Genomic DNA, 26,502 nt, shown 5'->3' on the forward strand with positions numbered 1-26,502 from the left:
AACAGTTTGTGATACAGAGAAAAGACGAGCCAAGGTTCCCAAGTGACTAAACTTCCAACATGGTCCCAATGCTTTGTTCAAGTCACTGCTTCTCGGAAAGTTACAGAAAACATTCCTAATGTGTGTGCAAGACCTGTGCACATTAAATTCAAGAATAAACTGACATCACTTTCAGTTCTTGTCCTGACCAATAGTCAATTGTATAGTCAGTATTTAGGAAATTTTCAATGCCCCAAACTCAGAAGTTTTGGAACTTATTACTACTTCTCTCTTAATATTGTATAAACTTGGCGTCCAGTTGTTTATTTTGTTGACCACTTATTCAACTAAAACTTTCCCTATTGCCCATGTAGAATTTAGTAATTTCGAAAAATGTATATTTAAGGTGGTTATCATGACATTTTCATCTTTTTTAATTATTTTTTTTTATTAACTTGAGTATTTCTTATTTACATTTCGGGTGTTATTCCCTTTCTCGGTTTCCGGGCCAACATCCCCCTAGCCCCTCCCCTCCCCTTCTTTAAGGGTGTTCCCCTCCCCATCCTCCCCCCATTGCTGCCCTCCCCCCAACAGTCTAGTTCACTGGGGGTTCAGTCTTAGCAGGACCCAGGGCTTCCCCTTCCACTGGTGCTCTTACTAGGATATTCATTGCTACCTATGAGGTCAGAGTCCAGGGTCAGTCCATGTATAGTCTTTAGGTAGTGGCTTAGTCCCTGGAAGCTCTGGTTGCTTGGCATTGTTGTACATATGGGGTCTCGAGCCCCTTCAACTCTTCCGGTTCTTTCTTTGATTCCTTCAATGGGGGTCCTGTTCTCAGTTCAGTGGTTTGCTGCTGGCATTCGCCTCTGTATTTGCTGTATTCTGGCTGTGTGTCTCTCAGGAGAGATCTACATCCGGCTCCTGTCGGCCTGCACTTCTTTGCTTCATCCATCTTGTCTAATTGGATGGCTGTGTAAGTATGGGCCACATGTGGGGCAGGCTCTGAATGCGTGTTCCTTCTGCCTCTGTTCTTAACTTTGCCTCCCTATTCCCTCCCAAGGGTATTCTTGTTCCCCTTTTAAAGAAGGAGTGGGGGTTGGGGATTTAGCTCAGTGGTAGAGCGCTTGCCTAGGAAGCGCAAGGCCCTGGGTTCAATCCCCAGCTCCGAAAAAAAGAACCAAAAAAAAAAAAAAAAAAAAGGAGTGAAGCATTCACATTTTGTTCATCTGTCTTGAGTTTCATGTGTTCTGTGCATCTAGGGTAATTTGACCATTTGGGCTAATAGCCACTTATCAATGAGTGTGTGTGTTTTTCTGTGATTGGGTTACCTCACTCAGGATGATATTTTCTAGTTCCATCCATTTGCCTATGAATTTCATAAAGTCATTGTTTTTGATAAATGAGTAATATTCCATTGCATTTTCATCTTTATATACAAAAAAAGTATACAGTTCAAGACAAATTTGAAGAAAAACACGATTGGAAAGACTTCTACAGCATAAATTGTATAATAAAACCAGGGGCTGGAGAGATCGTAGTTAAGAGCACTGGCTGCTCTTACAGAAGACGCTGGTTCAATTCCTAATATCTGCACCCTAGTTCACATTTGCAACTAAAGTTCCAAAGGATTTGGCATCCTCTCCTGGCCTCCATGGGCACCGCATGCAGGTTAATGCAGTGCATAATCACATTCAGGCAAAATACACATAAAATGTATAAATGAATGAAAAGTGTAAGTCTACAAGTCCTTAGTCATATGCCTTTCTCTGCTTGCTAAATCTCAGAGTCTGCTCAGCATTAGCACAAGGAGACAAATGTTAGTAGTTCTAGTGATATATAGCGTAGATACGGCATAATATAATCAATTTAAATATTTGACTTAAAAAGCAATAAAGAAGCAGGGTTAGTGACTTAGGTAAGAGGATTGCTGGCTTCTAGATAGAGGCCAGCCTAAAAGGTGGGGGGTGGGAGGGAAGTGTGCACAGTGAGAGAGAAAAGAAAGGAGGAAATCAAAGAGCCAAAATGTCTGTATTATATTCCCCATCTGGGGAAGGGAAGCCCAGTCCCTGGGCTGGAAAGTTCAAGGTTGTGGGCAGGGTAGGCCAGGTAAGGACTGTGGAATGCCTCAAGAACCTGGAGGCCAGGGCTGCTTTGATATGTAAAATATGTACCTCAGTCCCTCATCCCCAGGTCTGAAACCAAACATCTAGTTGTACAATAATCAATTGTTTTGTTTTGTTTTTGGGCATTGGGGATGGTCTCAGAGCTTTATGAACACCAGGGCATCATTCTATAACTAAGCCAAATCCCCAGTCCTTTTTAACTTTTTAATTTTATTTGGGGGGGTAGGTACATGCCATGTGGAAATCAAAAGACAACTTTTTTTTTTCCCCCGGAGCTGGGGAAAAGACAACTTCTTACAGGGGTCAGCTCTCTTCTGCTACCTGTGTTCAGTTGGTCACACTTGTGGCCAATGCTTTTACCCACCGAACTGTCTTACAGGCCAACAGAGAATATCTCAGTGAAGTTTTAAACAGATTGTTCTCTTCTGAATGAGAATAAGTGTTTCCTATGCACCAGCTATAAAAGTAATGTTTTGTATATTTTTAAGAATTAAGCAAATAGAAGGCTGGGTGTAATGGGACACATGTGTAATCCTACTAGCTGGGAGGTTGGTACAGGAGGACTTTGAGTCTTACACCAATCTGACCCTGTAGCAAGTTCCAGACAAGTCTAGGTGATGAATCTGTCTCAACATATTTTTTAAATTATGTAAAACAGGGCTAGTGAGATGGCTCAATGGTTAAGAGCACTGACTGCTCTTCCAGAGGTCCTGAGTTCAATTCCCAGCAACCACATGGTGGCTCACAACCGTCTGTAATGGGGTCTGATGCCCTCTTCTGGTGTGTCTGAAGACAGCATATTCATATACATAAAATAAATAAATCCTTTAAAATTTTATGTAAAACAAATAGAATGTTGTCTAGTACTGTTGTTGGGGGAAAAAGCCGCTCAGTAAGTCAGAAAGAAAATAAAGACAGTAGAGTGAGACCTCCACCTGGTGTTTCCAAGTTCTTGTCATAGGAAAAAAGAGTTCATAGACAAGACATACTAAGGAATTAGAATTTTATATGCTTACGGGATGAGTGTATGTGTGCTGAGTCATCTCTCTACCCTGAATGTGGCTTCTTTACAGAGCATAGAGACTTCAAGAGGAGGGCAGGAAGGACAAGGGTGCCCCAGCCAGCTGGGGTTCAGAGGAGACCTGGGAGGGGGCGAAAGAATGGGGGACAGGAGGTGCAAAAAAGGAGAATAAGTCTGTGTTCTGATCAAGCTCTCAAACTTTATTTTTTAAAAACAGCGGCTTATAAAGACAAGGAGGCAGGAAGGCTACTCAGGACCCAGGACTGATCAATCCATCACTGCCACCACCCTCCCTATAGCCCTAAACCATAAACTGCATAAATCTTATACACTGATAAGAACAGACAACTGGCTGGGTGTCCCAAGGCCAGAGGCTGTAACTAGCTTAATTTTCCTGGAAATAGGGGCCATACAATGAGCAGAGCATTCCTGAGAAGAATTCCTGAGACTGAGTGTGCTTGGCTTCCAGCACAAGGGAGGGTGGTAGAGAGGTAAAGGATTCAGAACAAAGTAGAGTACCATATGTGGATGAGAACAAAGGAACCCTCCTCTTGCCAAAAACTCCCTAACTGCCTGCAAATAGACTAGGACACCTTGTCCAAGGCTGTCGTGAAGATGGGTCTTCACTGTCAACTAAGTGAGGCTGTCTGTGCCTGGGATCCTAGAACTTAGAAGCTAAAAGCAGGGGAGGTGGTGGTCAAGGTCATCCTTGGCCACACAGAGTCTGAAGCCAGCATAAGACGTGAGACATTAACAAATTAAAGGGAAGACATAACGAAGCCCTGTAAAGGAGAAGAGACGGTGGCTTCAATCCCACAGACAGCAGAGGTGGCTGTGACTGTATGCTGCACACAGGGTTAGAGGATGAGAAGTACAGAAAGAATGCACGAAAGGAAGACGGCGGCAGACAGACTGCGGCTCCATCGTTGTCCATAAGTCTTGGATCTGTTCCCGGGAGTCAGGAGGGCACCGAGCAGTTGAGACTCTTCCTGAAATAAGTCAGACTTCTGCTAAACTAGGCAGGTGGGATATCTATCACGGGGCTGGGGGGTGTGGAGTATGAGGACCAGACTCCGTGAAGAAAGCTGAGGGAAGAGCCTGAGATTTAAGGAGATCAGGTGACAGTATGCCCCCAGATAACACGTGTTTCCCATATCTAAAAATATTCTAAGTTAAAAAAAAATCCAAACAGAATCCTAGACATAACAAATCTGCAAAATGTGGCTGCATCAGAATTCTTTACCCCAATTTTCATTTATTTTCCATACAATAATGACTATCTGAAAAAAAGAAAAAAACACATATTTATTAAACACATGTTGAAATTATTAAACCTTTTTTAAACCTTATTTAAAAATTATTTAAATTATTTAAATTTATTATTTAAATTAAATTTAATTTTTAAATTTTAATTTAATTTAAATTTTAACTAATATTTAAATTATTATTTAAACCTTAATTAAACATTATTAAACCTTTCTAGTGAGGGCCATGACTGGGTCCAAGGTCCTGCTGTGGTTGTGGGTCTGTGTTGATGTCCATGGCCCGTGTAGCCCCCTGAAACCAGGTCAATGACTGTGGGCTGTAGTACTGCTAGGGCCCACTCTGATTTGAGGGCCTGCCCTGGTGCCTGAGGCCATGGTAATATCTGTGGTCAGGGCAGCCTCCAAGAGCCTTCTGTGGGTCTGCGGCCTGTTGCAGCAGGAGGCTGTGTTGGTGGTCCTTGCAGACCTCCAGGATCCACACTGCTGCTGGCTATAAAGAGCAAGGCAGCTAGCTACACTGGCAGTGATACTGATGACAGTGGATGCACAGTTGAGCAAGAGGGACATGGGGGCTTCTGTGACAACCCCTACCCCCAGCCTAAACAGGAAGCCGTTGAGGAGAACTCTCTTTAAAAAGTGTGATAAAATGCTAAAGTGCAACTCCAAGCTGATGGCTTCTAGAGAAGGTTCGGGAGGGGAATGGCTCAGTTCTATTTAAAGGACAGGGCCACTGAGAATTTGACAAGTTCCAGTGAGTATATAGATAACACAAGTTGGAGGGTTTTGCGGGGAGTCACGTAGTGATGACTGGAGAGTGGGTGTGATCAGGTTGGATGATATGAAATTCCCAAAGAATCAATATAAATACTGTGTTGAAAAAAAAACTTTCTAGGACTAGAAATGCAACTCAATTAGTGGAGTATTTGCTTGGCTGTAAGTGACATGGCACTCATGAAGCACCGGACTCAGTGGGGTATAGCGTCAGGCAGAACACACATCGGAGGCCAGCCCTGCTGCGCTGTGAATTGGAGGTCCATCTTTTGTTACTTGACAGTGACTTTAGGCTGTGGTATTTATCTCAGCAACAGAAAATCAACCTAAAGCCACTGGGGCGGGGGATAGCTGGCTTCTAGGTTACAGTCCATCACAGAGAGACCAAAGCTGGAGCCCTGAGGCAGGAACTGAAGCAGAGACCACCAAGGAGTGTCACCAGCTTGCTCAACTACCTTTCTTTATATAGTCCAGGAACAGATACCACTGAGACTGTCCTCCCAGAGGACAAAGTTGACAAAGACAAAAAACAAAACATAAAAAACCCTAACCAGCGTAACTGCAGAAAGGGTTTTGTTTAGGTGTTTCTGTTATTTTGAGACATGGTGTCAAACTCTACCCCAGGCTTTCCTAGAACCAATTACAAAGTCTACACTACCTTCAAACCTCTGAGTGCTGAGAGGGCAAACAAGAACAGCATGGTAAACATAGTAAATGTTAATCATTTACTATGCATTAGAATCTTAGCAATTCTAATTTCAAAACTGAATTCAAAGCCTAGCTGCTAATTGTGCTGAGCCTTGTATGGAGGCTTCATAGGGCCGCATTTGTTCTATTCTGTACAGCCAGGTTGGGATCACTAGATTAAAACCTAACCTAAGCCAGACTTGACTTTTTCCACATCCCATTGCTCTGCTCAGATTACTGTCAACTTCTCAGCTGCCCTGGACCTGAGATCTGAGGACCTAAAAGAATTAGCCGAGACCATGGTCTGATGCTGTGGACAACCTTACTTCAGTTCCAGTGTACCTTTATACACAAAAGAACAGAGAAAGAAATTCTCCAAGGTGGTTTGAGTTCAGACAAACATGTAAATAACTGTCAGTAAGTGATACTAAATATTAACAGAGCATCCCTTTCCCAGAACTTTCTCAGAACTGACCAATTTAAGCACAATTGCTTGGCATGTACTAGAGATTATATCTGGGGAAACAAAGCAGGCCATGTGAAATTCATGATACATGCACAGACCAGTTGGGTTTAGCTGTGACCCAACAACCAACAAGAATAAACTTGTCTTATGAATTGAATATAAATATTTGTCACAGGAGGCACAGAGTCCTGTCCCAGAACAATCCAGGGAACAAAGTGCACCTGAGTAAAAGGCCCTCTGCCCTTTTTCCTGGAGCCTCTCTCACAGTTCTCCAAGGCACTGTTCGCCATCGGTCATTTGTTCTTTTGGCCTTGTTCTGACAGATTAGCGGTTTAGAGCCTTCCTGATGTTTAATACCTCGTGACTGCTGGGGCTCTAACGACCATCGTTGCCCTTCCTGAGGCGGACAAGCATAAAGATATCTTACCAACCCGGGGCTCCACTTGGCTTGAGCAGTACGTGTACTGTTACTGGAACAGAGTGTCTAGCAACCTGAGGCAAGCTCCGTGCTCACTCTTACATCAAGCCACACAGATACCTGCTCAAAACAACTGAAATGACTTAGTTCTCTTCACAGCCTCTTGATAATGTCCATTTCTATTCAACGATATCCCAAAATAGGAGAAATGGGCCAACTGGCCTGGGTTCATGCTTAGGAAGGGAACTTTTAAGGGAAATCCTTTATTTACTCTTATATTAGATGTGTATTTGATTAAAATCAGATGCATCATGGGAAGGGACATGCAGTGAGCGAAGGCTTACATAATCCAATCCTGTCAGTCAAAATAGGGAACCCTCACCATGGCCTTTGCAACCAAGTTCCTTCTTCTGTTGAAACCCACAAAAGCCCCAAACAATGGGGCCTTAAGTATTCACACTCACACTGTCCACTCTTACTCTTGACACGATTGCTTTCCGGCATACCCTCTTGCTTTGCTTTGAATAAATTATTCTAAATACTTTGCAATCCATTTCATTCTCAGTAAGATACTCAAAAATCTGCAGCCTCCCAACCCAGACCCAGATCACCAACACCACATTGAAGTTCCTCGGCCCAGCCCCTCCATCTTGCTGTTGTCCCGTGCACATAGAGAGGGAAGACCCAGGTCTGGTTTTCTTCTGAAACTTCTCCCATCATCTCCTGTCTGAACTGTGGCTCCATGCTGTTTCTAAAAGGGCTTCTCCTACAAAGGACTTCCTGTTTGGCGTGTTATCTGTGCAGTCTACCCCAAGTCTACCCAGAACTCCTTGAGTGCCCTGCCAAGGTCTACTTTGCTCTCTGTTGCTGTAATAAACAGCGACTAAAACTAATTTGGGGAAGAAAAGGTTTATCTTGCATACAGGTTACAGTTTATTATTTAGAGAAGCCAAAGCAGGAATGTGGAGACAGGAACTGAAGCAGAGGCCATCAAGGATACTTCCTTCCTGGCTTGCTTCCTAGGTTTGCTCAACCTGCTTGCTTATACCATCCAGACCATGTGGCTGGGCCACTCCTACATTAAGTGGCCACTGAGAAAATGCTTTACAGATATGCCCACAGGCCAATCTGATGGAGGCCACACTCCCACTGAGACTCAGTGTGCCCAGGTGTGTCGACTTGACAACTGAAGCTGTAACAGTCACGAGCACACACTTCCTTTGAGTGTAGCAGTCACGAGCACACACTTCCTTTGAGTGTAGCAGTCACGAGCACACACTTCCTTTGAGTGTAACAGTCACGAGCACACACTTCCTTTGAGTGTAACAGTCACGAGCACACACTTCCTTTGAGTGTAGCAGTCACGAGCACACACTTCCTTTGAGTGTAACAGTCACGAGCACACACTTCCTTTGAGTGTAACAGTCACGAGCACACACTTCCTTTGATTGTAGCAGTCACGAGCACACACTTCCTTTGAGTGTAGCAGTCACGAGCACACACTTCCTTTGAGTGTAACAGTCACGAGCACACACTTCCTTTGAGTGTAACAGTCACGAGCACACACTTCCTTTGAGTGTAACAGTCACGAGCACACACTTCCTTTGAGTGTAGCAGTCACGAGCACACACTTCCTTTGAGTGTAACAGTCACGAGCACACACTTCCTTTGAGTGTAACAGTCACGAGCACACACTTCCTTTGAGTGTAACAGTCACGAGCACACACTTCCTTTGAGTGTAACAGTCACGAGCACACACTTCCTTTGAGTGTAACAGTCACGAGCACACACTTCCTTTGAGTGTAACAGTCACGAGCACACACTTCCTTTGAGTGTAGCAGTCACGAGCACACACTTCCTTTGAGTGTAGCAGTCACGAGCACACACTTCCTTTGAGTATAACAGTCACGAGCACACACTTCCTTTGAGTGTAACAGTCACGAGCACACACTTCCTTTGAGTGTAGCAGTCACGAGCACACACTTCCTTTGAGTGTAACAGTCACGAGCACACACTTCCTTTGAGTGTAGCAGTCACGAGCACACACTTCCTTTGAGTGTAACAGTCACGAGCACACACTTCCTTTGAGTGTAGCAGTCACGAGCACACACTTCCTTTGAGTGTAACAGTCACGAGCACACACTTCCTTTGAGTGTAACAGTCACGAGCACACACTTCCTTTGAGTGTAGCAGTCACGAGCACACACTTCCTTTGAGTGTAACAGTCACGAGCACACACTTCCTTTGAGTGTAACAGTCACGAGCACACACTTCCTTTGATTGTAGCAGTCACGAGCACACACTTCCTTTGAGTGTAGCAGTCACGAGCACACACTTCCTTTGAGTGTAACAGTCACGAGCACACACTTCCTTTGAGTGTAACAGTCACGAGCACACACTTCCTTTGAGTGTAACAGTCACGAGCACACACTTCCTTTGAGTGTAGCAGTCACGAGCACACACTTCCTTTGAGTGTAACAGTCACGAGCACACACTTCCTTTGAGTGTAACAGTCACGAGCACACACTTCCTTTGAGTGTAGCAGTCACGAGCACACACTTCCTTTGAGTGTAACAGTCACGAGCACACACTTCCTTTGAGTGTAGCAGTCACGAGCACACACTTCCTTTGAGTGTAACAGTCACGAGCACACACTTCCTTTGAGTGTAGCAGTCACGAGCACACACTTCCTTTGAGTGTAGCAGTCACGAGCACACACTTCCTTTGAGTGTAACAGTCACGAGCACACACTTCCTTTGAGTGTAACAGTCACGAGCACACACTTCCTTTGAGTGTAGCAGTCACGAGCACACACTTCCTTTGAGTGTAACAGTCACGAGCACACACTTCCTTTGAGTGTAGCAGTCACGAGCACACACTTCCTTTGAGTGTAACAGTCACGAGCACACACTTCCTTTGAGTGTAGCAGTCACGAGCACACACTTCCTTTGAGTGTAACAGTCACGAGCACACACTTCCTTTGAGTGTAACAGTCACGAGCACACACTTCCTTTGAGTGTAGCAGTCACGAGCACACACTTCCTTTGAGTGTAGCAGTCACGAGCACACACTTCCTTTGAGTGTAACAGTCACGAGCACACACTTCCTTTGAGTGTAGCAGTCACGAGCACACACTTCCTTTGAGTGTAACAGTCACGAGCACACACTTCCTTTGAGTGTAACAGTCATGAGCACACACTTCCTTTGATTATAGCAGTCACGAGCACACACTTCCTTTGAGTGTAACAGTCACGAGCACACACTTCCTTTGAGTGTAGCAGTCACGAGCACACACTTCCTTTGATCAGCTCCCAAATCCTTGAACCTGAGGGTGGCCAGCCTTCAAGCAAGAGCTGCTCTGGCATTTCTCTGAGTAAACTGTCATCAAGATTTCAAGATTTCTTTATGTATGACAACAAGGAACACTGTGTCCCCTCCCACCATCCATGACAAATTCATGAATGGATGGAGAAACATCATTGCAAGAAATAACAGTGCCGGGACTGAAGAGATGGCTCAGTGGTTAGAGCACTGACTGCTCTTCTACAGGTCCTGAGTTCAATTCCCAGCAACCACATGGTGGCTCACAACCATTTGTAATGGGATCTGATGCCCTCTTCTGGTGTGTCTGAAGACAGCAACACTGTACTCACACACAGACACACACACACACACACACACACACACACTAAATCTTAAAAAAGAAAGAAAGAAAGGAAGGAAGGAAGGAAGGAAGGAAGGAAGGAAGGAAGGAAGAACAGAGAACAGTAGCAAGCAAAAGGCCAAAACCCAACTGCTGGCTCTGTATGCATTTCCAGTGCTGTAGAAGAAGCTGTAGTGGTTTGAATGGGAATGGCCGCACAGACGCTTTGTTTGAAAGCTGGGCCCTCGGGGAGTGACACTATTAGGAGGTGTGGCTTTGTTGGAGGAAATGTGTCACTGTGAGGGTGGAGCTTTGATAATGGACTGAACCTCTGAAACTGTAAGCCAGTTCCAATTAAGTGTTGTCCTTGGTCATGGTGTCTCTTCACAGCAATGGAACCCTGAGACCAAAGATTAAATCTCACTTCAACTCCTGACTTTTTATGGTGTCACTGGAGATTCAAACTCAGATCCTCATGACTTTGTGCCAAGCACATTCCTGATTCACCATCTCCTTAGCCCCAACATTTAAGAATTCCTAAAAAGATATTGTAGGAATCTGGGTGTGATTAACCTGATCAGCATCATTTTAAAAAAGTTTAATTTTATTGCTTTATTAATTTTTCCTCACGAATTCTTTATAAAAGTTCCATATCCCTAAAATGTCATCCAATAAATAACGGGAATTTCTATACATAAAACACATGGAAATCTGTGCTCCCAGTTCTTAAAGCAACTTGAGAAGATTCTAGTTTCTGAATCATAAATGCCAACATTGTAAATCTTCTCTGAGAATTTCAGGACTCCAGGTAATACCTGCGTTTCGGGAATAAGAATGAAACCCTCTCTCATGGCATCTGAATATACAAACAGACATGCTTTAGATGCAGATAGTATGAAAATACTTTACTGAAAACAGTTCTCTGAGTTGGGAATAAATAGCACTTTTAAGGAAACCAATTAAAATTATTATGTAAGTAATCCATTCTTTGAGTTTAGACAAAAGGTTTTTTTTCCCCATGTTTTTCATTTTTACACTATTTAGAGGCAGTGTCTCATGTCATCCAGGCCGGCCTCAAGTTCCTTATGGAGCTGGGAGTGACATTGAACTTCTGCTCCTCCTGGCTGGGGTCACAACCGTGGACCATCAGTCCAGTCCTGTTCAGGAGAGAAATGTGCGCACTGTGCCCTTGATAGTCCCTCTGCAGATGGGACACTTCCTCAGAGAGGGGGCACATTCTTTGCACACGACCAGATGGCCACAGGGAATGAACACGAGGGACACCTCTCGGTCCATACACACTTTACACGTTCTCTCTTCCTGGAGTTTCCGCAACTGTTCTTCCATCGGTAGAGCTGTGAAGAGGGAGATATTATTTTGTTTTAAACATAGCCTGACTTCAAACTCTGATCCTCCCACCTCCAGTTTCCAAATGCTGGTCACACAGCATATGATGCCATGTAAGGGAAGAGAAAAGGATTTTTTGTTTGTTTGTGCACTGCTGGGATTGAACCCAGTACTTTGCTGAGGTTAAATAAGCACTCTACCACCAAGCCATCCTAGTTGGGGCAAGAAAAGGATTTTTTAAGCAATCCTTAAGCAATCTGCTTGTCCTCTAGTAAAATCCAGAGAAAATGAAAACAATGATTTCTGCAGATTTAAAGTCTTAGCGCCATTACCTGCAATGTCATCTGTGGGAAGACTCCTAATGTTCTGTCGCACTAGGGAAGGAAAGGGGATAAGCGTCAGTATGGAATCAGAGTTGCTATTTACATTCTACAGATTCTATTTATCTAGTATTGATGTTTATTTGAGACACAGAATTATTTTGTAACCCAAGCTGGCATCAAAATCACTATCCTCCTGCTTTGGCCTCCTGGATGCTATGATTGCAGGTATATTTATTTATTTGTTTATTTATTTATTTATTTGTGTGTGTGTGTGTGTGTGTGTGTGTGTGAGAGAGAGAGAGAGAGAGAGAGAGAGAGAGAGAGAAAGACAGAGAGAGAGAGAGAAAGAGCGAGCGCGAGTGCACATGGGGCAAGTGAGCAGTTCTGGGATCAAACTCAGGTCATAGCTTACAGGACAAGCACTTTTACCTGCTGAGTGATCTCACCAGCTCACCTGAACACACACTACCACACACAGCAGATTTCAAACACTTTACACTTGGAGCAAAAATTCAACAAAAGCCCTTAATCTTGTGGAATTCCAATATATACATTGGACTGACTCCTTTTCAAGAATCTCCAATTATTAATAAGAGCCTGTTTGCAATTGACCTAGAAAGTTCCCCCAAATAATTTCCTAGCACTCACCAAATATATCTCTGTACAACCCAGGGTCGATTTCCTGCAGGGAGTTTCTGAATGAGGTCGCTGCGGTGTTTCCTTTCGCTAATACAGTATCGATCAGTGTCCTTGCCTGCAAGGTGTGTGGTTTCTGTTTTACGGCATCGTACTCCTGTTCGGTAATGACCCTGGCACTTAGGAGGCAATCCAGGATTGGTGTCACAGGCGTCAAATGTTGAAGAAGCACCATTTTGTTCTTCCGGATTAATGTTAGATCATCTTTATGAAGAGAGAGAGAAACACGCTCAAAGTCTGCTCACAACTGCCTTCCATACCTGCATCATGCATGAAGGAGATCATGTGTATTTGTCTGAAGATCTCATGTAACTCAGCTTGGCCACCAATTCACTGTGACATTAAACTTCTGATTTTTCTGCTGCTACCCTCAGAGTGCCAGCTTTCTAGACAGATGGCTCCAGCCCACCTTAGGGGGCGCTAGGGAGTAAACCCAGGGCTTTGTGGCTGCTAGGCAGGCACTCTACAAATGATTGATCTCCATTTTAGCACCCTACTCTCTACTATATCCATAAAATGCTGAATACTAATAAAGGCAGTCTGAAAATTATCTTAGGAGAGACAGTTAGATTTTAGATCATTGACCTTGTCACTAGGACACTGACATAGAACCACATTGCGGGCAGAAGAAATTGTGCTCAGTTAAAGAATCAGTCATACATGAGCATTTTGTTTTCTGTTTGGTTTTGTCTTTTAATGTAGCTTCCTTCTCACCGCAATGCTGAGGATGTCCTTGGATTTCTGCTGCCACTGCAAAGATGTGAGGACTATAGTAGGCAGGCCCTCCACACCGGGGTTATACACAGGCGTGGCACGTGCCTGGCAAGCACTCTGTCGATTAAGTTGCACTGACAGCCTTGCTGGGTTTTGAGTCTCATTCTGCTCTAACAGACCAGGCTAGTCTGGAACTCACTAGACAGACCAGACTCAGCAGGCTGAAGCAGAAAGGTTATGAACTCAAGACCGGTCTGAGCTACACAGTAAGATTCTGTCTCAAAAGTCTGCTTTCTGGTCTGCTGAGGCTCTGGTCCACATTCGGGAAAGAGACCAGGCTCTTATCTAGGTCAGAGTGTGGATAACAATCAGAACAAGGACAGGGCTGCACACGCCCAGAGGAAGGTGGCTCTGAGCACAGAATGGAGAACAGAGTAGCAAACACTGAGGATGGAGAACCTGCCTGGAGGAATGGGAAGCAGAACCCAAGGACTCCATTGGGGTTGTGAGGGAAGATGGCACTTGTGTGGGCAGGTAGGTTGAGCTTAAACGTGAGTCTGTGCCTAAGCCAGGCGTGGTGGCCCATGTCTGTCAGCACGGCCCTTGGGAGGTAGAGGAAGGAAAATCAGCATTCAACTACATAGCAAGTTTTTTATATCAAGAGTGTGCTTGGGTCAGTGAGATGGCTCAGTGCAGAAATCACGCAATGTTAAAGGCTAATGTCGTGACTCTGATACTTAGTGGAATCCAAAAGATGTGGAAGCAAAGTTCTCACTCTAATAAGATGTCCTCTGACCTCTGTCCTGTCATTGCAACCTGCCCCCACACACACGCACATATACCTGTTCAACAATTAAGAACTGATTTGGTAATTACTATGTTGAAATCATACTCATGAGGGTAAAATTTGTGCTTTAAAGGGAAAACATAAAGGCTTATTAATTGAGAAGATCTGTATACACATGCATAAAATAAAAATCACACAGATAGTATGATTGTTTTGGACTTTTAAAGGCTATAAGAACCAGGGGTTTTTGTTTGTTTCATATTTTTAAGTCCCATGAGTAATTATATGCAAAGCTAACAACTCATCCTAAGAATTTAAATTAAAAAAATAAAAGTTTGCAGGCTTAGAGAGAAGACTCAGTAGTTAAGAGCAGTGACTGCTCTTCCAGAGGACCTGGGTTCAATTCCCAGCACCCACTTGGTGACTGACCACTGTCTGCAACACTAGTTCCAGGGGATCCACCGCCCTCTTCTGGCCTCCATAGTCATTACACAGACACATGCAGGCAAGATGCCTATATACACAAAATAAAAATAAATAAATCTAAAATATGTTAACATTTGCCCAACATATACATTTTTTAATTTAATGAGTAATTCTGGTATATTTTTAATTGTGTGTGTGTGTGTGTGTGTGTGTGTGTGTGTGTGTGTGTGTGTGTGCGCGCGTGCGTGCCAGAGCATGCAGTAGAGGCCAGGAAAACCTGTGTGAGTAAAGTCAGTTCTCCCTTCTTCCATCAATTGGGTTTTGGCTCTCAAGCTATGGTGGTTAGGTTCAGCAGGAAACGCCCTTACCTGCTGAACTGTCTCCCTAGTCCTCCACAATGCACTTTATTGTGAGGAATCTATTTGCAGAATATGAGTCTAGAATATGAAACATAAGAAAGGCTGGGCTGGGTGGAAAGGCATCTTTTATGAACTTGCAGAGGTGACAGCACATCTCTCGGGAGAAAGGCCATGTAAATCTGTACCTGACTCCTCCTCCTCGGCCTCCTGCTCCGTCTGCTCCTCTCTCATCTCATCTTCTGCATCCAGTAGGCCTATCACGAGGTCACTGACCGTCCTGTAGTTCTCACCAGTGGCCAGGATCTGTCGCTGAACCGTCTGTCTCACCAGGCTCCTACTGAAGCCCATGTCCAAGGCTGCTTTAACCACAGGTGTGTTCATCATCACTGCATCTTCCCAATTCTCTCCAGGGCCCAGATGCACAACTGTACGGAAAGGGGGATTTAACAGATATCAGCAGGCCCACACACCTTTCTGTTGTGGTTGTCCTTCTAGGCCAGTCCAGCCTCAAGCTTATGTAACCCGGGCTAATCTCAATTCATGCCAATTCTCCTGCCTCAGCCACCAAGCGCTACGCACAAACCAACATGCCTGGCTTTATAACTAGAAGGTTACAGCAATATCAAAACCATAAAGAACAAAAAACATACACTGCACAGTATGCTCTTTGCTAACTTTAAAATGACATATGTTCAGTCATTAAAGTCAGAATATAAAATACTATTGTGATTAGCGCTACTCGGGAGGAGAGAGAACCAAACGTCAGGGATCGATCAGTCCACCAGAATCAGGGGCTTCATTCTCTATATTCAATAAACTAATGGGCTTTCTATAGCAAATATTAATTTCTACATATTTGTTTCTTTTGTTAGCACTTATTAGCTGTCTACAATGTTTTCATTGTGATATATTCATATATCACATACCTTGAAATCTCTAGTTCCCCGCAAATGGCATGGTTTCACACTGTAATTTATGGCTGAGTCATTTTCTTTCTTTTTGTTTGTGGGGCACAGAGTCTCAGCATAAAGACAAGGATCTTGCCTCAGCTTCCCAAATGCTGGCTGTGCACAACGTATATCTACCCATCTGCCGTGAGCACCTTGGCTCAATCCATAACTTCACTACTGTGCTTTCGCACTTCTAAAGAAAACCACTGTTGCCCCTCAGCCCAGCTACCCCAGTGTCCCAGAGTACTGCCCACTCCCTTTCAGTCAAGAGTACAATCCAATGACTTAAATGCAAACCCGGGTCATACTCCTCGAATCTAACTGGGGCTTAAACACTGTGACCCGGCACTCTGCCCACCTCTTCCTACTCTCAGGCCACAAGCATTCTGCACTGAAACTCAGTTTCAGTTTGTTTGTAGATACTTATTTTATTTATATAAATACAGGAGCCCTTTACAGATGGTTGTGAGCTACCATGTGGTTGCTGGGAATTGAACTCAGGACCTCTGGAAGAATACTCACTCGTGCTCTTGACCCCTGAGCCATCTCTCCAGCCCCAAATGATGGACAGCTCTTGAGGCAGATAAATTCTGCCTTCAATGCTGCTGATTCATCGCGCTGGCCTCACATGGTTATCTGTCTGCCTGCAGCTCCCTCTTCTGGCTAGACAAAATCCTTGCTCTGTTCTTTGAATATCCTTATTCCATGTTGCTTAGCCTCTGTTGTCTTTGCCCAGAGGGTGCTCTTGTCAGTTAACTGATTCCTTTTCTTCTTGAGCTCTCTGCTAAGACAAGTGTTTCCTCCAGAGAGCCTTTTCTTTCATTTTTTTAGTTTGCTTTATGTTCTGTTTGTTTGTTTGTAGAATGTGTGTGTACCACAGCATGTAGGTGGCCAGCAGACAACTTTCAGGAGTCAGTTTTCGCCTTCCATCATGTGAGTCCAGGGGCTACAACTTGGGCTGAGCCATCTGCCAGTCCTGTTTTGTTCTTCTAAGACAAGGTCTCAGTAGGTTACCCAGGCTGGCCCGGAACTCACTGTATAACCCGGGCTGGCTGGGAATGTATGATCCTTAACCTCCTTAGTGCAGAGATTGCAGACCCTGCCCCAGACAGATGCTACATCTGGCTTCCAGGAAGCCTTTTCTATCTCCCAGACTTAGACATTTGTCTCCTCGATTTCTTCTGCAGATCCTGTCCTATTATCTGAGCATTCATCTGGCCCCCAATGTCATTAGCTCACGAGGGCAGAGTCACATGTTTATCTTGTTTTCCATTCTTTCCTTTGAACAACATCAACAGCAAAACTCCACAATAAAAATGCTATTGCACTGAAGTTGAAGAGATGACTCCATGGTCAAGAGCACTGACTGCTCTTCCAGAGGACCCAGGTTTAATTCCCAGCATTTAATGGCAGCTCACAAGGACCTGACACCTCACCCAAACATACTTGCAGACAAAACACCAATGCATATAAATGAAAGTAAACAAATGATTAAAATGTATTGCACTGAACACTAAAACGTAGGGTCAAGGCCCCTGTTCAGATGATTGTTCCGCCCTCTCAGGTCCATTGACAATCTGAGCCTAGGGGCCCAGTGAAAGGAGGGGAGCTCTGTGCCCCCTCTCTGCGAACAGGAAGAGCATGCCAGCAGCAGGAGGCACAGGACGTTCATTCCCACAACTGCTCACTGTCAGGAGGCAAGATGAATGTAGTTTGTTTAACCTGTAGGTGCTTGCTGCTGTGGGGTGGAGCTGGGGAAAGAGGTTATGATTGGCATCCTCAGGTCATAGGTTCAATCCCCGGGACCATTAAAAACAACTATGCATAGAGACCCAAGATCCATACTTACACACGCTGATTCCATCGATGAGTTCTGAAGCATGAACTAAACACTTGCAATCTGTTGCACACTGAAGTTTGATAGACAGTAACAGGATGTCTTAATCATACATCACATTTTCAATTAGAAGTTAGAAATCCACATGAAAGTTCATTTCCTATGATAACCTTTCAACTGTTCTTATTTCTAGGACAGGCTCTCACATAATTCAGTAGGGCACAGAGCACATGGTCCTTCCACTTCCGCTCTCCAAACACTGGACTCCAGCTGCACCCAGCTTCCCCTTCACCTTAATACAGAACGGATCGCTTTAACACAGGAATTATATACACGTACTTGCTGCCTCTCCAGTCTCATCCTCTGGGGAGTCTGACGTAGATAATAGCTACAAGAAAAAGTACACATGTTAAAATACACACAGCATCCTAGCACTGCACTGAAAATGAGCGACAGACCTGCTCCATTTAACCTACTGCCACCTGACTTGGTCACCAGCAGGGCATTTTCTCAGTCAGAAGCAATACCTCATTTACACTGAATAGAAAAGTGAGGCTCTACACTAACAGCTTCCTATGGAGAGTGTGCCCCAGTGAGGAACCTCTGTCCTCACTGGGCAGGCAGACTGGGTTTCCTGGGGGCACAATGCTGGCCCTGAGTCCACAAAGCTCATGTTCTCTAGTCACCTGCTGGGACAGAGTCCATGCCAGTCAGACCCGCTGGCCATCGCAAACACGTTTTCTGGACCTCAGACACTGAAATAAGATCACATTAGCTTTTCTAAGGAGCAGTTAACAAATGCCTTCTCAAATCATTTAAGAAAAAATTATACAGTGAAGTTGTTTTCCTTAAATTTTTATTTAATTTATTAATTTCAGAGTTTAACTTATTGTTAGTTGATTAGACGATAGCTTAAAGAGCTAATAGTTACAGATCTGTTTTTCTCAAAAGAGAAGTACCTTGCACACTTCTGTTGAGGGTTGTGAGAAGAAAGGAGGGTGTGTTTTAAAACAACTTTCCCTTTTCCACCGAAATATTATTCCAATTGATTTTTACAAATAAAATTTTAAAAATAATTTTGCAAACTAATAATTTTAAAAAGTAAAAAATTAAATAATTAAACAATAAAGGGAGGCCTCCTACCTGCTCAAGTAGATGAGGGTAACCAGCTTGAACTTGGCCAACGAACTCTTGGCCTTTGATTCTGATCAAGTACTCACACCTAAAACATAAATGTCAGGAATCACTTAATAAGACAACATTGCTCATCAGCTTCACAATGTATAGTTCATATTTGATGATCAAAAATTAATTTTAATTTTAAAAAGTGAAATGAAACTTAATTACAAAGCCGTGTCCGGATGTTCCTCTCGTGGGAAAGCTGTGAAAGCGCCCAGTGAGGGACTGCTGGACGTCAGATTCTTAATACTGGAGGAAGAAATAAGCCCAGCGCAGCACACACTGACTCTGTGCACATTGTTTTCCATTTGAGGTTTTTTTTGAAGATCCGATTTTGGCTTATGAACATTTCTGTGTCTGTGTGGGTTTGTGTGTGAGTGCCCCGGGACTCACAGAAGCAAGCAGCAAGCAGTTGGACCTTCAGCAACCGAAAGTGTTCTCGGCTGTGAGCGCCTGACACGGGTGCTGGGTACCAAGCCATCTCCCAGAGCTCCTCACTGCTCTCCACCCTTCTAAGGTTCCTAAAAATACCTTTAAGCAAAAATGGAAACAAGGAGTCCCCTCAATAAGCCATCTGATTGTCTCCAACCCCTGGGTAATGCAGACACATTACTAAATTTAACTCCAAAGTGAATCACAGTAGCATCAAAGCAGGCTCACGGTTCTTGTGTATTCACAGTGGGGACTGGCGAGATGGCTCAGCTACCAAAAGTGTTTTCCACCATGCCTGAGTTCAACCCCAAGGGTAAAAGGTGAGAACCGGCCCTCAAAAGTCATCCTCTGTCCTCCATACCACATACACGTAAAACAAATAAATGTAAAAGACAAAAAAGTTTTTAACTAACACAATGCAAAGCACTTAAAAAAAGTCAATGTGGAAATTCTTTATAACCTTCACGATGTTTAAAATCTGAAGTAATGGAGCTTGAGAGAAGACTCAGCAAGTACGAGCACGGACTGTTCTTTCAGAGAACCCAGGTTTAATCCCCGGCCCCCACACATTGACCACAGCCCTCTAGGATGCTAGTTACAGAGGCTCCAATGCCCTCAGCAGGTACTGTACACAAATGGTACACACGTATATGCAGGTAAAACACTCATAGTCATAAAAATAAAACAAAACCTGCAGAACTTGAGAGGCATATTTACTATAAAGGAAGATAATGTATCTCACAAAACCCACAACAGATGCAATAATTTCAAAGCAGTTACCTTGGAAACCACTTGGCGTGTTCCACCCAGGGGTCGTCTCCAGATTCCCAGCATCTTAGCCCACCATCACAGCAAAAGCACTTGACGTCATCACTGTGTCCTAAAATTTATTGTGAACCAAAAACTTATATAAAATTTGCCCAATCGCGTGTATAATGCATGATAGATCTTTATAAGTGCTTATAATTGTTTCTTACCCGTGTAATAAAAGCCCGCACTTGCAAGTTCCTGAGGATGAACGAGAGCGCTAGAAGGCCAGGTAGAGAACGTTCTAACACGTGCTGCGTGGGTCTGCATGCTCAGGTTAGAGACAGTGTATTGTGAAGTGAACTGACCCACATCTTTTAAGAATGGGCAGCTGGGGAAATGTCTCCTGTGCTCTGACAGAGGATCATCCTTACGATCCCAGTTGCTCAGTTTCCCACCACACGCAAAGCAGGCCACTCTATCTCCAGGCCCTGTGTAGTAGAATCCTGCTTTGGCCAGCTCTGCTGGGGACAGAAAAGACAACGGCCACGTTTGATAGGTGAGTAATCTGGCCTTCTCCGTGTTCATTGCAAAGTGGTAGGGACTTGTGCTGAAAGCAGGGCAGTCTTGATTTGCGCGGAAGTTCACAGGGTCTGAGGGAAAGCTTGAGTAGGAGCCACTGAAGTAGCCAGTGCTCTCGGAAGCTGCAAAGCCGGAGGGCATGGTGCTTGTCGCTGTGGAAGGAAGAGGAGGCTGAGGGCTAGCTTCCAGACTGTTGGCTGGATTCAGGGTCTGCACAAAGCTGCAGCTGGGATACAGCTTTCTGTGCTTCTCGATGGGACTGTCCCCTTGTTTCCAGTTGTCCAGCATCAGGCCACAGCAGAAGCACTTGACCTTGTCATTGACACCTGTGTAGTAAAAGCCAGCACGAGCCAGACTCCTCTCTGAGACAGGGACTCCAGCAGGGAAAGTTGAATATGTGGACAAGCGGTACAGCTCACATGAAAAGTCGTACTTCAACTCAAAGGTGTCGGCACTCTTCATCAGCTTGGCCAGGAAGGCGCTGCCTTGAACCATGTTCATGGTGAGACGACAGGGAGGGGAAGGAAGCAGCCTTTCTCCGGGGAGGTAGTTTTGTTCATGACTTTTGGTCAGTTTTACCACTAGGCTGATACCTGAAATAGGAGCAAGCTTGTTTGTTTTCTTTTATATACCTCGGGTTTCGTAGGATGAAGTTCTAAATCCTACGCTCAGACATTTCAAGGCACAATGACACACAGTCATACCTTCGTATAATCTTCACGCCTATAGTAAACACTAGATTCTACCTAATAGCAAATGAATGATTAAGGTTAATCCCATTCTGAGGTGCGGTGCTTGGGCCCCTCTGTGCCGGGCATCCTCAGGGATAAGTCTGCTTCCTTTTGCCACTGGAATGCATTAGTACGAGTTACCCATGCTGCACTAAAAATTGTGCTTTATGTAGAATGCAAGCATGATTTAGACAGTTTTAAAACAACAAATCTCTTCAAAACTTTTGGTTTAGTTTTTGTTTCCTTTCAAAGGACCAAAATCAGATTTATTAATTAATCCTCTACTCAAAACACCTATGCTGCTTATTGTTATCAGGAACTGCTTTTGCTTCTAGCAGTGACTGTCACCTGGTCACCTGTGTATATGTTGCCCTGGCAATGGCCATACATTCCCAGCATACCTTTGGCTCAGCTCTCAGCTTCACCTGGGAGCAGTTACATCACATATCAAATAAAAAGCAGACCTTTCCTGCCCCCTTCCTCTTCTCTCTTTCTCTTCTCCCTCTCTTACCACCCCCCTCCCTTGTCTCCACCATCCCAATAAACCAATTCCACGTGAGACTGTGTGGCCTGGTGTGTTTCGTCAGGACGTGAGCCACAATTTTCATCCTTTTGCACCTGTAGCATACCTGTCAAAAAAAACTAGATCTAACCGTTCAGGAATGGGCACCTTGTATCGGTACCTTAGCAGCTGCTGAACTCCGTACTGGAGAGTCAGAAAAAGTAACCTTTGGGTTGCCTATAACTGTCTTCTCTTAGAACCTGTCACAGGTCTCTTCAGGTAGCACTAATAGGAGACTCCATACTCACCTTCCAGTCATGCCCACCTCTTAATATTTCCAATCTCCTTCCTCGACCAAATACTAACCACTCCCTATCTCACTCCTGCACTGAAACCTTAGAGGAACTATTACCTCAGCCCTCACACATATGGGAGGGCACATTGCCTCAGGCCATTTATACCTGGTGTGCAGACAGAAGCTCCTTTCTACATGAAGGGGCCAGAAGAGCTGGCTGTGCCATAGTGTCAGACACTGAGGTGGTGGAGGCGCAGGCCCTCCCTGCTCATACTACCAATCAGCAGGCTGAACTAATAGCCCTTATCTGTGCCTTTCAACTGGCACAGGACAACCCCTCAACATCTGCACAGATTCCAAATACAATTTCCATATCTTCCTGTCCCACGCAGCTATCTGGAGGGAGCACGGGTTACTTACAACTAAAGGAGGATCAGTAACCAATGCGAACCCCAAATTATGTCCATGCTAAAGGCCTCCCATCTCCCCACAGCTATTGAGATTGTCCACTACAGATCCCACCAGACTCTGCTGTCTCCAAGGTAAACAACCGAGCCGATGAGGCAACTAGAGCTGCGGCCCTTAGGGGCCTTGACTCCTCTCACCCTCCACAGGACATCCTTACACTGCAGCCCACATCCCCACCTTCACCCTCTGAAACTCACCAAACTCTGTCCTGTCTTCACCAACTCATCATCCTAACAGCCAAGCATTGCCTTATTTTGTTAAGACCCACCTACCGCCTACTCCTGAGGACTTAAGTTTCTTACAGACTATCACTGTCTCTTGCAATATCTGTCAGATGTCAGAGCCCAACTGGAGGTACCACAGCACCCCCTTTCCCTGTGCATCAGACTAGAGGTCCCCTTCCCAGAACCAACTGGCAACTCCACTTTACCTACATGTCCACTGTCAAATGTGCCAAGTACCTCCTGGTCTTCGTAGGCACCTTCTCAGGGTGGGTAGAGGCATTTCCCACAACTAATAAAAGGGCTCAGACACTCTCTGAGCTCCTCCTCCGAGAGATCATCCCTGAATTGATGTCCCAGCCTCTCTCCAGTCAGACAAAGATCCTGAATTTACCTCTCAAATCTCCTAAATTCTAAGCCCCTAGACATCCCCTTGCATTTTATATTCTCTACCACCCTCAATGGTCAGGAAAGGTAGAAGAAACCAACCGCTCCCTAAAAGCCACTCTTGTCAAGATGTCACAGAAACTTTGCCTTGATTGGATAAAACTCCTACCTCTGGCTCTCTTCAGACTACGAGCTCTTCCTAAGGGACCTCTCCAAGTCCCACCTTTTGAATTCATGTATGGATGCCCAGTCCTAACCCCCGTCTTTCACCTCAAAGCTCTCCCCTCCCAGACCACGTACTCACCCCATTGCTTTGCCATCTTCGTTCTCTCCTACGGAACTTTGCTGACCACCTTCTACCTCGGCCGCTCACTGTCCTTGTCCATTGCCTATCAACATTGGAGACCAAGTTCTTCTATCCCCTCCAGATCATTGGCCCTCATCCCTCTCTCCTAAGTGGCAGGGCCCTTTTAAGGTGACTCTCGTGACACCTACAACTGCTAAACTCAAGGGACTCTCACTGGGCCCACCTGTCCCACCTCAAATCTTTTACCCCTTCACCTAAACATTCTTCATACATGTCAACCCTAATAGGACCATGTTAAGCTCTGAAAACATTGAGACCACCCATCTTGTCCCCAATTCCAGAAAATGAGACTCCACTCCATGTGCTATTCTCAACCCCACTGGATTAGACACGGGCTTCTCATCCTCCCCCTGCTGTTTGTTTTCATCCAGGGTAGCCCTTACATCTGGAGACTCAACATTCAAGAAACCCCTACAAGACAACAAACAGTTTTTCCAAATAGGATCTGGAAACTGCTCCATGGCTGGATGCCAGGAACTGATCCACACTGCTGTCATCCCTGTATCGGTTATCCCATCTAAGTACTATCATCTCTTTACTTGCTTTCTCTTTGACCAGACAAAAGATGAGTATAAAAAATGGCCAAACAAATATGGGGGCTGTCCCTATCGGTCTTGTCAGATACATATGCTAGGATCACGGACCAATCACTTCTTCTACACAAGACACTCTTTTTCTACATACAAGACCCATAGAATCCCAGATTGGAGACAAAAATTGTTGGTAAACTCTACCATAAAAGCCAATAAGTACCGTATTCAGAGAACATATGTCTCAACTGCCCAACCTCTAGATACCAGAAAAGTAGGGGGAATAATCAAACACTCCTCTGAGGTCCTGCCATCATAAACAGCACTAACTTGTCATTTCACCTTTTGCTTCAGATCCTGACTTTGGCGTACCAACTCCTTAATGTCACCCAACATAGCCGATTTAAAGACTGCTGGCTATGTGTACCCAGGAACTAACTCACAGCTGCCACTTACAGTCTCTCCAGTGATACTGCCCAATAACCTCACCTCACCTTTTGTCAGCTGCCCTGACTATGATGTTGCCATGACTCCATACCTTTTCTCTATCCCGCTTTTTGGCATGGCAAACTGTGTTAAGACATCCGGGACATGTTCTATAGAAACGCTAGTCTCCCTACATTGCAATAGAACCACAACTCTTGATACCTCATCTGTGCCACAGTGCTCTGAAGTCCAAAACACATCAATTCTCTGTGGCACTCAGGCATATCATCGCCTACCTGCCAGCTGTCAGGAGTTTGCACGCTGGTGCTCCTTTTCCCTGAACGAGGAGAGATCCAGGGAGACAAGCCCTGCCAGTCCCAGCTGTAGATATGACAGCTGCCCAACACAAGAGGGCAGTTCAGGTCGTGCCACTCTTGGTCACTACCGGAATAGCCATAGGTGCTGGCACTGGGGTTGCAGGGATAACGACTTTCATGATGCAATATAATGAGTTCACTTACAAGATTAACAATGGTTTTCAAATAATGTCTGAAACCAAGCTTACTATCCAGAAACAGATCAATTCTTTGGCAGCTGTGGTGCTTCAGAACCGACGGAGGCTGGATGTCTTGATAGCTAAAGAAGGTGGTGTTTGCCTGTTCCTCCATGAAGAATGCTGTTTCTGTGTCAACCAATCGGGGATAGTGAGAAATAAAATCCAGGGGCTTCAATCAGACATGCAGAATTTCAAGGAACGCGAGGCCTTCCTGGATTTTCAAAAACCCTATATGGAAATGGATACTCCCTTTCATAATGCCTTTCCTAGTCATCTTTCTGGCGTTACTATTCGCTCCCTGTCTCAATAACCTTGACTCTACATTCCTTCAATGATAGATACAGAAAATTTCTAACCAAACTATTAATCAGTTCCTGTTATAGGATTACCAGTCGCTGTCCACCGAGGAGCCTGATACAAATGTTTACCAAATGGACCCTGATGGTGAAAGTCAGCTATACCCGAAACTGACAACACCCCAAGACAGCAGCTTAAGAGACAGGGCACCCCTATTCCCCTTTTACCATCGGCTTCCCCCTCCCCTTTTCCTTCTTTTTATAAGAAAAAGGCAGATATGTTGGTATCAGGAACTGCTTTTGCCTCCAGCAGTGACATCATCTGTTGCCCTGGCAACAGCCATACATTCCCAGCATACCTTTGGTTCCTCCCAGTTTCACCTGGGAGCAGTTATATCACATTTCAAATAAAAGGCAAATCTTTTCTGTCCCCTTTTCTCTCTCTCTCTCTCTCTCTCTCTCTCTCTCTCTCTCTCTCTCTCTCTCTCTCTCTCTCTCCTCCCTCTTACCTCCCCTTGTCTCTGCCATCCCAATAAACCTCCTCCAACATGAGACCGTGTTGGCCTGGTGTGATTTGTCCAGACAGGAACCACGATTTCCATCCCAGCACTGCTCATCTGGGTAGCATTAGGGACTGAGCCCAGGGCCTTGGGTACACAAAGCTTGTGCCTTAACACTGAGTTATCCTGCAAGACTCAAATTCCTTTATTTGAAGGTGGTGGTCAACAGGGTTTCTCTGTGTAGCCCTGCCTGTCTTAGAACCCACTCTGTGGGCCAGGCTGGCATTGAACTCAAAGATCCCCTGCCTCTGCCTCTAGAGTGCTCCAATTAAAGTCGTGCTCAGCATTGTCAGCTTGAAACTCAAACGTTTACTTTTGGTCAGAAATTATCTCAAATTCCTTGTGTCCATATTTATCAAGACAAAAGAAAAAGAAAAGCCCATTACCATCTAAATAGCAAAGACCTTCAGA

At 44.7% G+C, this 26,502-nt stretch overlaps 1 protein-coding gene across 10 annotated transcripts in view; it reads right to left on the bottom strand.

The window, feature by feature from the left end:
• Positions 1–10,956: 10,956 nt before the first annotated feature.
• Positions 10,957–26,502, bottom strand: part of Birc3 (baculoviral IAP repeat-containing 3) — a 57,647-nt gene continuing 42,101 nt past the window's right edge. For 3 of the 10 annotated variants that reach the window (XM_087563890.1, NM_001446380.1, NM_001446379.1), the window contains 8 exon segments: positions 20,401–21,345; positions 20,204–20,303; positions 18,956–19,034; positions 18,152–18,200; positions 15,211–15,450; positions 12,692–12,943; positions 12,053–12,094; positions 10,957–11,728 (listed from right to left, as the gene is read on the bottom strand). In XM_087563890.1, the coding sequence (XP_087420016.1) occupies positions 11,535–11,728; positions 12,053–12,094; positions 12,692–12,943; positions 15,211–15,450; positions 18,152–18,200; positions 18,956–19,034; positions 20,204–20,303; positions 20,401–21,253 (1,809 nt within the window). In that variant the 5' untranslated portion in view covers positions 21,254–21,345 and the 3' untranslated portion in view covers positions 10,957–11,534. 10 annotated transcript variants of the gene reach the window in all.

Source organism: Rattus norvegicus, chromosome 8, assembly GCF_021556685.1.
Source record: "Rattus norvegicus strain SHRSP/BbbUtx chromosome 8, alternate assembly SHRSP_T2T, whole genome shotgun sequence".
Classification (NCBI taxonomy): Eukaryota; Metazoa; Chordata; class Mammalia; order Rodentia; family Muridae; genus Rattus; species Rattus norvegicus.